The following is a 14,738-nucleotide window of genomic DNA, read 5'->3' as shown; positions in this document are numbered from 1 at the left end:
TGTTGTTTTTGTAAAGGCTTTAACATTGACTTTTATTTTTCTAACTCAGAATTTATGGTTAACATTTATGGTTTCATTTTATTTCTTTTTTGTGTATTTTTAAATAAAATAAATTCTTTTGACTATATTTTAAGAAACTTTTTTATAAGCTATTAAACTTTATTAATTAAACTCTTGACTACATTTTAAGAAACTTTTTATGCTGTTTCACGGGCAGGGCTGAATAATGTTTGCAGGGATAGGTGGGGATGGAAGAAAAGCTTTTGTGGATGGTGCTTGCAGGGATGGCTTTGGTTTCTGTTGGGATGGGTGGAGATGGAATAAACTCCTGTCCCCGTGCAGCTCTCTATTACAGACTCACTAGAATTGAGCATGTAACAAAACAGCCTCATTTTATCAGGTTAATGTTGTCCAACGTTAATGGATAAGCAGATTTCCAATAGGAGAGCTATAGAACAAAAATATCTTTTGGTGCCAACGTTACCTCGAATGAAAAACTTTGCCAGATCATCGTGGGAATAACAATTTTACCCCACTATAGCTTGGTACAAGTAAGCGCAATAGCCAGTGGTTAGATTTCTGGCTCAGAACCAAGAGGTCCGAGGTTTGATACCAGTTCAAGCTAAATAAGTGTCATTGAAAAGACGGGAGGCAAAAACTTCCTAGTTAAATACTCCTCCGCGGTGCTCTGCAAAAAGACCGTTATGACTTTAGGAAGCGCCTTATTAACCACAAAAAAAATATTGCAGCCATGGCGTCACAACGTCTAGTCGACGTCGACATGGCGTCAAACAGTGACGTCGAAACCATATTGAAAATGTAACAAATCCTAACGTTGGGACAAACGACGTTGTTTTGACGTAACAAACAACGTTGATTCGACGTAACAAGAAACCGTGATTATATATTATATTCAAAAGATTTTAGCAAAACGTCCAAGTTAAAAACCAACACAGTTGTGTTGGTTTTTAACTTGGACATATTGCTATTGTATTGCACATTATGCAAAAAAACCTTCAGTGGGAACTTTACAAACAATCGATTCTCCACCATTGGATCTTCGAGGTGCATGTTTTAGTTGAAGCATGACTGCTTCGCATATTTCTGACTTAGTCACCTCTTTGTTTCTTAAAAGAGCAGAATCTAAGAAACAAATATTTTTAGAATATTTTAAAGCGCAAAAAATAATTGTATTATCGATATATGTTGAGCAACACATACAACATAATTACTTTTAAAAATTCTCTCAGTCTGATTTCTTGTTTGTCTACAAAATACCTAATTAGGTATTTATTTAGGCCTTGGGAATACAATTAATTAAGTAGTAATAATGCTAAAAATAGTGTAAATAATTATATCAACAATAATTTTAACATTAATAAAAAAATTTAAAGGCTACCAACTATTGCTCTGTAGATTTTACATAATGTTTGAGTAGAATAGGTAAAAAACTGAAATAAGACAAATTTATTTATTAATCAGACAAAAAAAAAGAAAACAAAAACTGTGATTATTACTTTTGTATTTTCAATTTAATACCATTAATTGATTAAATAGTATTTAAGTTTTTTAAAACATTTTGGTAAATCTTTAATTATATAAAAATTACATGTGCTTCATTACAACATAGTTTGGTAATATTGTTCACTGGTGACATTATTATTAATAATGTACATAATTCATTATTCTGATATTCACACTACACTTGATGATGACTAGTCTATGATGACTAATCTATATTTAGTTCTACTAAAGTCTTTTGGGTTTGTTGCGTTAAGTTAAATTGCTATTTCTACCAATTGTTTATGGCATCGATGCAAGTTAGGAAGGGTATTATGCATCGTTTTAAAACTGATAAACCATGCATGATAAGTTAAAATTTAAAATTATTGAGTTATATTTGTGAAAATTTTACAAATGAAGAGATACCGTTAGATTGTAATCACTGTTATCAATAACTTTTAAAATAAACGACTCCGTTCTTATACACCAATTTATATAATATAACATTTGTAAACTTTAAATTCAGTATTACTTATAAAAGAAGTAAAAATTGCATCATCTTTCAAATCACTATTTAGCTTATGGAGTTCTTCCGATGAATTAATATCGCAAAATTTAAAGGGTTCATCATTTGATGGCATCTACAGTCGACTCTCGATATCTCGAACACTAAGGGGACCGGAAAAAAAGTTCGAGATATCGAGAGTTCGCAATATCAAGAAAAGGGTTGAAAATAAATAAAATTGCCCGACTTTCATTTAAACAAGTTATTTTTCTGACAAAAATCATTAACAACAAAAACTACAACTTTTGGAAAAAATCTGTTATCTGATATTGCTTTAAATTATCCATCTTTTCCATCTTCATTAAATCATCAAGTTTTAGTGCTAGGGATTGTATTTCATTTCCGTATTTTGAGCTGTATAGCGAAGCATTTTGAATTGTTTCAAAAGCAATTTCTAATTGAATATCAGATGGGCGTGGCGGGGCTTCGACGTCATTAGCTTCGTCAACACTATCTTCAACTTCATTAACGTCGTTTTCAAAATTAGGGTCTAAAATCTGAGCAATGATTTCAGCATCAGTAGCAAGTGAACCGGTGGTTACTACATCGCAATCTAAACCAATGTAAGATTCCGCTGAGAGATCTTCTTGGACGGCACGAGGATCTAACTCTCGCAAACGGTTAAGTTCTTCTGTCAAAAATTTAAAAGAATGATCATCATCAGCTTCTTCAATACTCTTGTTTGTTTTGCTGATACCAGCTTTTTTAAAGCAGTTGATGACAGTCTCCTTCGACACAGCATTCCACGAAGAAACAAGATCTTTCATTGCTTAAAGTATAGAAATTTTTGGCATGGGTTCGGTATTATCGACAGCCTTGATACACAAACGCACAATTTTGTGACGATAATGAGCTTTAAGACTTCGTATTACGCCTTGATCCATGGCCTGAAGGACAGATGTGGTGTTAGGGGGGAAAAATATTAGGTTGATGTTGCTTAGCCCTTCAATGTGTGGGTGGGCAGAACAGTTATCCACCAGGAGTGCTACTTTCCTGTCTTGAGCACGAAAAAATGAGTCAAGTTTCATTACCCATTCTGTAAAAAGGTCTCCGGTCATCCAATTTTTTAGCTGATTTTTATATGTGCAAGGAAGCTGTTTAATGTGCTTAAAACACCGTGGGTTTTTAGATTTTCCAATAACAAACATAGGTAATTTTTCTCCCGTTGCACTCCCTGCTGCTATGCCTGTTAGTCTGACTTTACTGTTTTGTCCCCCAAAACATTTTTCTCGTGATAAATGGTATGTTTTGTTTGGTAGGCACTGGTAAAATAGTCCAAACTCATCGGCATTGAAAATGTTTTCAAGCTTGTTATTCAAAAGCAATGTTGGAAGTGTAGTTTCATTCCACGAAGCAGTCATATTATTCGTCACGGCGGCACTTTCGCCTGAGATTATTTTAAAGCTGATGCCGTTCCTAAAAATAGGAACAGAATAATTGAATTTTAATAACACGTTTAAAAATCTAAATAAATTAAATATAAACAGATACATGTTATTTGCTTATAATAAAATTGAACAAGATTTGACAAAATTTAACTGACCTTTCTTTCCAATTATGAAACCAACAATCAGATGCTTTAAAATCCAACTCTCCTAATGCTTCTGCGAATTTTAGTGTCTTTTCTTTTAGTATGGTACCATCAATTGGTACTTGTTGACTTCTTTTTGCAACGAACCACGTGTATATGGCCTTGTCTACATTTTTGAAATTACCACTACGAAGTTTCTTCCGTTTAGATTTTGTGCCATTTTTTTCCAGTGAAGTTAATAACTTGGTTTTATTTTTAATCCAGGTTGATAATGTGTTCTTTGGGACTCCATACTTTTTGACAACCTCTTTGTTAGACATCCCAGTCTCTAGGTCTTTTAATGCCTTGCAATTTTCTATTATAGATTTGTTCGTGAGTTTTCGTTTAACGAGCGGCATGTTGCTGAGTTTGACAAAAAGAATAAATTATATATTAAAGGAAAACTTTTCAGAAATTCGATTCTTAAAAAAAATCGAATTTAAAAATCGAATTAAAAATTTTTTTTTTTCGAAAATTGGAATTTAAAAAAATTAAATTTTATTAAAACATTTTTGAAAAAAAAAATGTTGAAAAGTTCGAGATAACGAGAGAAAATTGCCCTGTGGACCAAAAATATTGTTCGAGATACCAAAAAGTTCGAGATAAAAAGGTTCGAGATATCGAGAGGATTTTAGCCTAAACTAGTACGTTATGTCCATGGGACCGCTAAAAAAGTTTGAGATACTCAAAAGTCCGAGATATCAAGTATTCTAGATATCGAGAGTCGACTGTATATTAAAGTTAAGCTGCTGCAACCACAAATTGTGACAACTTCTAGTTTGTTTGAAGTTTCTGTTAAAAGATTAAAAAAACTAATAAAAATCACAAAGAATGGCTGTCTAAGTGTTAAGATAAAAAAAGTAAAAAAGAGGATTTAAAATGTTATGATTACAAACAACAAATATGAGTCATATTTATTTATTTAATTAGTATCATATACAAAATTAAGATGGTATTATAACGAAAGTATAAGTTTGAGTTCACGTTTAACTAAATCATTATTATGAATTCATATTATTTGCACAAAAAAAGGTGTTGCTCGATGCATATTATTTAAAAAAAAAAATTGCTCGATGCAGAGAATTTTATTATTGATATATATAAACAAACAATTTAAGAAGTATATTTATAACAAAGATAATAAATAAAAGACAACAAAAGCAACAAAACTTAACGAACTAATTGATATAATAGCATGTCGAGGGTAATTATAACAAAGATAGTTAAAAGTATAATAGATGATAGATGATATAATAGATAGTTAGAGTTATTGTAGCATGTTGAGGATAATTATAATAGAGGTAGTTAAAAAGAACAATCAGAAATTTTTAAAACTAAAAAATTATTAAAAAAAACTGGGTTTAATTACTTGCATGGTATTATAATCTTTCTCGTGCTTTTCAAACTTGATGATAATTTTCTGTCACATTGAACTGATGTTTTTATTTTTACTTTTTTAATGCTACATAATGTTTTTAATGTTGGTAGTTGGAGTTGAGAAATTAGAGTTAATTATGGAGGCATAAGAATTAGAAATTCGGGTACAACAACTAAAAAAATGTTCCAAAACCAATTATTTGTTGCAACGATTTCAATATTTTTAGGCTACTCTTTATTATTGCAATATAGCTTTTATAATATAAATGTTTTTTAATAACAATAAAACATTAATACCATAAGTTAAGTTTTCACATATTATTTATAACATACTATTGTCTTCTTCATTAGAACTTTCTTGTGATGATTCTTCGGAAGCACTTTTTCCCTCCTGAGTTGTTATAAACTCATGAATGTTTGTTCATATAGAAGTAGGCAAAAAAATAATTGTAAAAGTTCTGCAACTTTTGATTCAGAATTTAAAAGGAAAAAAGAGAAAGGTTAATTGTTTGAATTTGTATTAGTTAACTTAAAAATTATTTGTAGTTTTTTTGTTTATATAGAGATTATATTAAAAGTAGTTTTCAAGTATAAAATAAACTACCAACCTCCTACACTCTTTGTTGACAAATATTTGAACTGTTTCCATTTTGAGATATCTGGCTTTTTAAAAGGTGGAAGTGTCTTATTACAGAGACACCATTTGGCCAATACAATTTATTATGATTTATCTGGTTACATAAAACAGCGCCTTTTGTTTCAATACTGTCATCCATCCAAACACCACAGCAAACGACATTATTAAATAATAAGTTTTATTTGCTATTGCAAAAATTAAATTGATAAACAAAATTTTAATTATGCAAAGTTGTTTTTCCATTAAAAAAAAACTTACAATAATAATTTTTGCACAATTCAATTTTATGTAACTTTGAAAATATTTAAATAAGTTTGTTTTTTTTAATATTTTAATCTTTAATGGTTTAAAAAAAGGTTTATCAATTAATCTTTGTAGTGAAAAATTAGAAGAAAAAAAAAGATTTTATTAAAAACTAATACTTATTAATGCAGTTTCTAAAAAAAAGAAAAGGAAAACAAATATGTAAGTTTTATTTCCATTTGACATTGTAAACAAGAGAAATAAATACTAGACCATGATCACCGTATGGCATAACAACAACTTGTCACAAAATGTCACCTCTTTCAATTAGCTTTCGTGTAAGATTAAGTGATTTTTTTTTTAGAATTGCAATATTTTTTTAGAAATGCAATATTCTTCGATCACAGGGTTCAAGGAAAAAACTTTTCATGCCATCTTTTCTATAAGTTTCACATATATAAATATTGTTGTCATTTATTTATTTTATATTAATATACTTATCACTTAGTAAAAACAAGCTATTTTTGAAATGTAAGAAATGCCTTATACTTGTTTTAGTGTACAAAGATTTTTCAGAATATCTCCGCAACTAGGAGGTGATTTTAAAAGCAAATGAAGAAAATGAATCAAATGGTAGTTGAAAACTAGGTAGGTCATTTTGGAGATAAATTAAATGATGAAAATTGTATGTACTAAATGTATTGCCATAAATATTTTTTGATGTAGAAACAAAATATACGAACAAATGCTGAGCATATTCCAACAGAGAAGTTCAATATTCATTATTTGAAGTCAGCATAATTCGAATAGCTATTGATAGACAAAGGAAATGGGTGTAGACTTATTTTTTTTTACAACAAGAACAATAAGACCACTATATAAAAGAAATTCTTTGAATTCGGTGGCTTTCCATCATTTTAAACACTCTTGAGATCGAGGTTGTCGAGCAAAGTCACTAGGTATTTGATTATTTAATGATATCATACTCTCTGATACAAAATTAATTTGCTGAACTTATAATTTACGCAATATTGGTTCATCGGTCAGAAAGTTCAAATTTTGTCTCATAACACCTAAACAAACCAAATGCATATAGTCTCAGCAAATCCAGTAACATAAAGCAAATTACAATCGATGAGAGGAGATGTAGCTTTTTGGTGTTCATCTTTATAGTTAATAGACTATAAGCTAGGTCATTTCTTGCAGCACAAATATTTTGTGACAGACGACTCGTCCGTCATATGAGCCTTTAATTATGCATCGCTCGCAAGAATAATATCCTGTTTGCTTTTGATACACTTAATGATTGCTCTAGCAGGTGCGACACATACAAATGCTTTACATCAAAAAATCCATTGATGGAATCAGGCTTCTTGGTTTCACAGTATACTGAAACAATAAAACGTTTCAAACATTTAAAGCGGCAATGGAACAATGGAAGTCCACTAATGTTTACAATTAATTCAATATTTTAAGTTACTTAACTAGTTATAACTATACTATCAAAAATCCTTTTATTACTAAACTCAATACCCAAACAAACAAAATATCCGCCACACTGTTTAACAATGTTTGCGAATCTTTTAGAAGTTCTGGATGTTCGGTTCTGCGAAGAATTGCAAGAAGTTGGTTTAAAGTCTCGTGTACAAATGTCTGAGGTGCTCCAAACAGCAAGTTCAGTCTGTAGGTCACAACACTTTCATCGTTATGATCCTCTTGTAGCTCAACACTGATAACAGATTCTGATTTTCCGAAAAATTCTGAATGATTCTCATCATTCAGTAATTAATTTAATTCACTCCTATCATCACTAGAAACCTCATGCAGATTATTGAAATTGTTACAATACTTACAACTGCTGATTCTAAACAAGTTTGTATTTGTCTATGCTTTTTAACTTTTTTATTGAAATTCATGTTTTTATTTCGTGGTTAAAATGTTTTTTTGCCGCAACGATTCTGGATTTTAAAAAACGTAACTGATATCAACTTATTAAAACTTCTGATTTAAAGTTATTTCAACTTACGTCAAAACCGAGTATTTTATGATCAAACCGTAAGGTCTTCTGGGAGCACCTTATGAGAACACTTTCTTGGAAATATTATTGACAACATCAAGATAGAACGAGGTTCTGAACCATTCATAAAGCTAAGAAAACTTTCCACAACAAGATGGACCGCTAGGGCATAATTTTTATAAGTGATTCATTAATAACTAGCAGTGCGCAACCCTTAATACGGGTTATTAATAATTAAACAATTTATAACAATAAAAACACATTATTAATTTGATATAAAAAATTAAATACAAATTTATCTATAAGTAACATTTTAAGTTTGACTCCCAATCAGTAATGCCATTGGTTATTGTTAACAACATAGAAACTACATAAACATCAGTTAAGTTCTTTTTAAAATCTGTCACAACACAGCAGGTACCAGTAAAGGAAAGTCATGTAAACTGCAAATACCTAAAAAAGAAAATGCAAAAAAAATTACAATTTTGAATTACAAATCTATTTTTTGCATTTTATTGTTAGTAGAATTAGGATAATATTACAGAAAATATAAAGAACAAAAAAATAGCTAAAAAAGCCAAAACACAGTAACAATAGCGCATAGCTTAAAATTTTTGTAAGCACACATTACAATGTATCCAGAATAATTAAAAAAGAAATCATTATAAAAAGGATAGACAATACAACGTAATAACACCACAACTTAAGATATTCTATTAACTAAAGTAGTTGAACTAAAAAGATTTCATTTGTTACAATATTTGAACAATCGAGGGACAATTATAGTTATTAATTTGAACAATTATACCATAAAATAGCAAGCAACTTGTAAGATATTTCTATATTTATATATAAAATGGTCATTATCAATTGTGATATTAAGAAATATGTAATAAATTTTATTAACTCTCCCTCTCATCTAAGTGAAAAAGGGAGAGAGAAAAAGTGTTTTCAATGCAGAATTTTAAAAAAAGTAACAAAACTCACAATAGTTAATAGTAACTGGTTTATTATGTTACCAGTAAACAAAATTATTTTAACCTTGATTAAAAGATAAACTCCCAGCATTTTTTAATTAAGTTCCGTCTTCTCTCTGACTGTTGAATAATGATAAATAGAGTAAACTTAACATCATATTAAACTTACAAAATTTAAACCCAGTTTCAACAGTAAGCAATCTAATCAAGTAATGACAAAGGCAACTTCCAACTCTATTTAATGGTTGCTTGCAGTCTTTGTTGGAAGCAAAAATGTTTCAAAAAAAAAAAAAGCTCAAAAAGTTAAAAAAAGAACAATTATGTTTTTAATTTATAAATAAATTTAAAATTACTTATGTTATTAACTGTTTGTTTATCAATTGCTGTTATAAACTGTATTAATCTAAATATTATAATAAATATAGATACAATAATTCACTCAATATATTTCTATAAATATATAAATAATATTACTATAAATAGAAAAATTCATACTTTTCTTAGTTCTCAAGTGTCTAAAGTAAAATGGAATTACAGACACTGCTTGACACTGAATTCTCGCAAGTGAGTTATCTGCTCGCATAGCAGCATTTCTTACATTTCAAAAACGATTAATTTTATCCTACCTAGATCTTTTTTATTTGACAATATTTTTATGTTGCCTTACACCATTTACACTAATAACTTCGAGCCTACTATTATCTATTTCAATTTCACTATTATCATTAAACATATTACCAACAAAATTACTATTGTTACAACTGAATAATAAATAAATTTAAAATAATCATACAAATTGCGATCTTTCCTAATCAAAGACTATATTTCAACCTAAAATTTATTATAAACCGTAGGATCTAAGTTAGCTGACATTTTCAACATAACTTCTAAATGACATTTTGGGTCAAAAACTTCCCTGGAAGCAGGTGCAGCACCATCTCCGACAAATACAACAGTAACTTCAGTAACTATAGTTTGCAAATAAAACATTTAATTATGTAAGCAAAGTTGATTGCGATGTTATTTCAAATTTACTGCTGCAAGTGGGTCAGAGATATAGAGTTCGTAATGTTGGCAGATTATCTTGATCTGGTCTAAGATTACTTACACAATGAAAAACTTGACACATATTTTAAAACATGGTAGCCTATGATTTATCGGTTAAATCACATTAGCAAATAAAGCAAAATAAAGACAGGCATATTACATTCTAATTTATTTTAAAACATTGATATTGGAATTATGATATAACTTCCTGAATTATGATATAACTTCCCAAAAATAGTGAAAATGAAAGCAAAACTACTTTTTTATTATGGCAACATAAAAAATGAGTTTTACCAAGAAAATTTTTAGCACAGCAATGCTGATAGATCTGGCTCATTTATCCTTAATAATTATAATCTAGAACAGTATCACTTCCTGCTATACAATATATTCGGATTGTCTAGCAGCATTTCGTACATTTTGAGGATGATTAACCTCATCTACTCTATCTATTTTATTTACGTGATAATTACTTTTAACTCGTCTAACCATGATGTACTAATTTAGGTATAAATTAATTTCTTCTTACCAAGCAGAATTTTTTATATTTTGATGACAATTAATTTTAGCTCGCCTAGTTCTAATCATTTTCAATATATTATCAATTATTTTTAAGTTGATAGTATTTTTTAGATATGTTTACCAAAGTGGTAAACATATCTACAAAAAGATAAATAACATTGTTCACGTAAAAATCAACAAAAACCTGCAATCCTAATAACAAAGATATTATTTGGTAATAAAAACAAAAACACAACGTTAAACCGTTCTTCGTTTCTCGTCTATTAAACAATTTCTGATATAACTGTTTAAAAAAAAATCAAAATGTTTAATGTTTAGAAATGTATTTTAAAAAAGAATCAAATGCAATTACATTAGAATATATATGATATACAAACCTCTACAATTTAACTCATTAGCTTAACCACTGGTTTACCATTGAGGTCAAGAATTATTAAACAAAAATTAAAACAATTTATTACAATTATTATTTAAAAAATAAACGTCTCACAATTTATTTTAGGATTTATTAATATCCATATTTTTTTAGCAATTTTCTATACCTTATTTTTATTATCTAAAAGAAAATATATATATATATATATATATAGATACAGAGAAATATAAAATATACTGAATTATATGCAAATTTATGTAAATACACTTACATATCCACAAGTAACAGTCTTTTTTCATTTAAAGAAAAGGAAACAGTCTATAAAAATTAAACAAATACAAATAATCAACGACAAACGTTTATTTATAATTTTATAGTAAAATTAGAAAATGAACAACATCAATTCCTCTTGAAACTAAAACTTTATCAGCTCTAATTCGCTTGCAGACCTTGTTTGAAAGACCACGTGGAATACTAATCCGCTTGCAGAAAAGCCTAACAACTATTAAAAAAACGACACTACTACTATTAAATAAGCGTATTAATATTTAAATAATTAATCACTCTTGCACCTTTAAGACAAACCACTAAAAGAAAAACTTGATCAAGAAAAAATTAAGAATCGTTGCTTTCAAGAGCCAGATAGAATCCCATAACTTCTTTTTCGGCATCAATCTCGCTTATATGCTTTACGGCATGATTGAAAACTTGTCAAAATCTCTACAATTGACAGTGATGCAGGCAACCAGCCGAAGAAAATCTGCGTAGTTAATGATTGGTGCAATATAAAATATGAGAAATTATAATATTCTAAGGATAATCTAGATTAAGAATCAAATACAACATAAAGTTTAAAGCGTGCATACCGCCATATTTATTTTAAGTAATGATAATAACACGAGGTATATGTGTATTATGCCGAACACGGATATTACATTTTCCTTCCATAATTTTTTTTTTTTTTTCTTCAAAGATGCCTTTTATTATATAGTTAAATAAGTTATTTATAATATACACAGTTAAATGAAGTGCCTCAAGTAGGCAGGTCTGTTTTTAGTCCTTGACGATCTTCGAACGTCAGGCTGCGGTTCAGAAGATGGAGTTTCATGAATACTTGTAGCTTCTTCAATTTCATTGTTTGCTGTTTTCTCATTTGATGTAGGAGGTGTGATAGTTGCCGGTAATTCGTATAGTAAATCAAGTTGTTCATGCTAATATGCTAGTGGTTGTTCATTGGTTTTAATCAGATGTTTACGATTGCGCCGATATACTCTTCCGTACTTATCTACCATGTTGTATAATCTGGGTAACGTTAGTTTTTCTTTAAGTGTCACTTTTTTCATGTTCCATCTTTTCTCATCCAGGCGGTGTCATTTGCTACGAGATTTGGGAGTTCAGATGCGTTCCGATCATAGTATTTTTTTTTGATGATTTCTGGACTTGGTGATCTGACTATAAGCATTTAAAGGAACTGCTGGTATAAGTAAATCATGGTGGACAGGTATGGTTGTTCGCGTTCTTCTGTTCATGAGAAGTTGGGATGGAGAGTAGTCCAAACCTGTGAGAGGTATGCTGAGGTATTCCAGACCAAGTTCAGGGTTGTCGCATTTTTTAAGTATTTTATTCATAATTTTTACGCCCATTTCACTGAGACCATTTGTACTGCTTTATACAAAATTGTAATTTCGACTAGTTTTTCTTCGCTCTGGCTTTTTAAACTATTTCCTTTAATTACTATTCCAATATCATTTTTAACAAACTCAATTCTAAACTATCGCAGGATTTTTCTGGTTACAATTTCTCACTCATAATTGCGTTTATTTTGCTTAGCATTCTTTCTCCCTTGTTCAAGGTCTAACTGATATGTTTGGCGTGCACCTTTAAAAGACTTTATAAACAAACTGTTAGTTCTATTGATGATGATAGTCTACTATCATTTTTCTTGATTTCATTGATTTTTTTTTCAAATTAACTTTGGATACAATCTTATTAATATAAAATTGTCTCTCTACAGTTGATTGACCATGACTTGTAACTAGAACCTATGTAAGAACAGATTTCAACCATATATGGTATATTGATAGAAGATTTATGAACAAGTTATTTATCTTTAATCTAGTGATCTTGTAACTGAAACATCTTGCCTTTTCTAAATCTTGAGATAACACTCCCAACAGATCTTAATGGGGCAAAACTTCTGCTAAAGTCGTATTAATAGTCTTTAATTATAGTAGACTAGAGGTGTTTCATCTTGCTTCAGAGTTTGACCGGTTGCATAGAGGATATTTAACTTGAAGGAAATACGTTGGGATTTCTTACCACGCCAAAATGTAATAGACTATTTTGAGTGACTTTATCCAATATAACAGTTGTCATATTGCAGCTTCCTATTTAAATTTTTTACGTCGAGATAAAGAAAAATCTGCAGATTTTACTTTATGTAATAAATGCCCAAGTTATTCTTCAGTTTAAAATACAATTATATTAATTGTATTTTGTATTTTAAATTAATTAATTATAAAAGATAAATACCTTCATCAGTCAGATCGAGCTCTAGCAAGTCAACAATTCAAGAAGAATATCAGTTTTAACAAGCAACTCCATTAAGGATCTATAGAGTATCTCCAGATTCTTGTTCAGAAAAGGCTACATAGGATCATCTGTTTAATATTTTAAGATATAATACAGAAGACTGCAAAAGGTTTGCAATATAGCTTTTATACTAAGACAAATATTAAAATAGGTAATAATTAAGATCTTAATAAAATTACTTAAAACACTGATTTAAAAATACTTGGCAAAAAACCTTGAAGAACATTTGTAAATTATTAAGTTTATAAGAGAAAAAACTGCATAAATAAAAATACTAAACAGTCCATAAAATAATTTTGTTTAAAATTACCAAAATAAGTATTTTTGTGTAAAAGAAATTTTGAATTTAAAATATTTTATTGTTACCTGACTTACTAAGAAAACAACCAATTGTTTTCCGTGACCACTAAGTGAGTTTCCTGACCTTCCCTGATCCAGTTGATTAAGACCCTTTTGCCCCTGACTTTCCCCGACCGTATAAACCCTGTTATTTGTATTATTCTAAACACACACTCTCATGCACAACCACCTATCCACACTCACACATAAATTTTAAAAATATTAACACATAAAGTTTACCTATCCTTATGTAATAATTACAAGTTTTATAATACTTACTCAGAAATACCTCAGCCTATAAACACAAAATTGATTTTATACCACAAATCCATTAGAGTTAGAAAACATCTCTAAAAACAACTACAGTAAAACTTAATATTTATAAGAATAAAAAGTAATATCCTTTCGTTTAATCCTAACTAATACCTGAATTCTTGACCAAAGCATCAACTTTGCAAATAGACTTATAATAAATTCAGGTACATTAACCTTGTAAGTGTAATCCTTAAAATATAAGTTAATATTATACATATACAACCCTCGGTTTTAGGGTCGGCATTCGGCCGACCATAAATGTACATATATATATATATATATATATATATATATATATATATATCTATATATATATATATATATATATATATATATATATATATGTTTTTTTATATGTACATATATAAATTTTATTTTTATATATATGTACATATATATATAGATATATGTTTTTTTTCTTAATAGAAATGAGCGGGCATTGACTGTTTATCTTCTACAAAACCACAGGCACTTGCGAGCCTCTGGTCTTGTACCTCACATCAATTCTACAGAAATCAATATCTGTGTATGAAGTTTTATTGTATACGATTGTTGGAGTGGAATTTTTGCACATTATTATACAAATGTCGCTCTATATAACTTTTCCCCCCTTTGTGTTTGCATTGAAATTTCTTCCCGTGTTGGATTGCAAGTCTTT

At 29.2% G+C, this 14,738-nt stretch overlaps 1 protein-coding gene across 1 annotated transcript; it reads right to left on the bottom strand.

The window, feature by feature from the left end:
* Positions 1-2,269: 2,269 nt before the first annotated feature.
* On the bottom strand, positions 2,270-3,998 carry LOC136086726 (tigger transposable element-derived protein 4-like). Its single transcript, XM_065809070.1, has 2 exons — positions 3,612-3,998; positions 2,270-3,484 (listed from the first exon to the last, which is right to left on the bottom strand). Exons 1-2 carry the CDS (start codon positions 3,995-3,997, stop codon positions 2,839-2,841), a joined length of 1,032 nt encoding a protein of 343 aa, XP_065665142.1. The 5' UTR covers position 3,998; the 3' UTR covers positions 2,270-2,838.
* Between the last annotated feature and the right edge of the window lie 10,740 nt (positions 3,999-14,738).

The sequence above is a fragment of the Hydra vulgaris genome, chromosome 11, assembly GCF_038396675.1.
Source record: "Hydra vulgaris chromosome 11, alternate assembly HydraT2T_AEP".
In the NCBI taxonomy this organism is placed as follows: domain Eukaryota; kingdom Metazoa; phylum Cnidaria; class Hydrozoa; order Anthoathecata; family Hydridae; genus Hydra; species Hydra vulgaris.
This window is presented reverse-complemented; position numbering and strand designations above follow the sequence as displayed.

Excerpts from the sequence above, each read along its gene's own strand:
- LOC136086726 (XM_065809070.1), bottom strand. The coding sequence starts at position 3,997 with ATGCCGCTCGTTAAACGAAAACTCACGAACAAATCTATAATAGAAAAT. Across the intron at positions 3,485-3,611 it reads TTTCATAATTGGAAAGAAAG|GAACGGCATCAGCTTTAAAA; the intron begins GTCAGTTAAATT and ends TCCTATTTTTAG.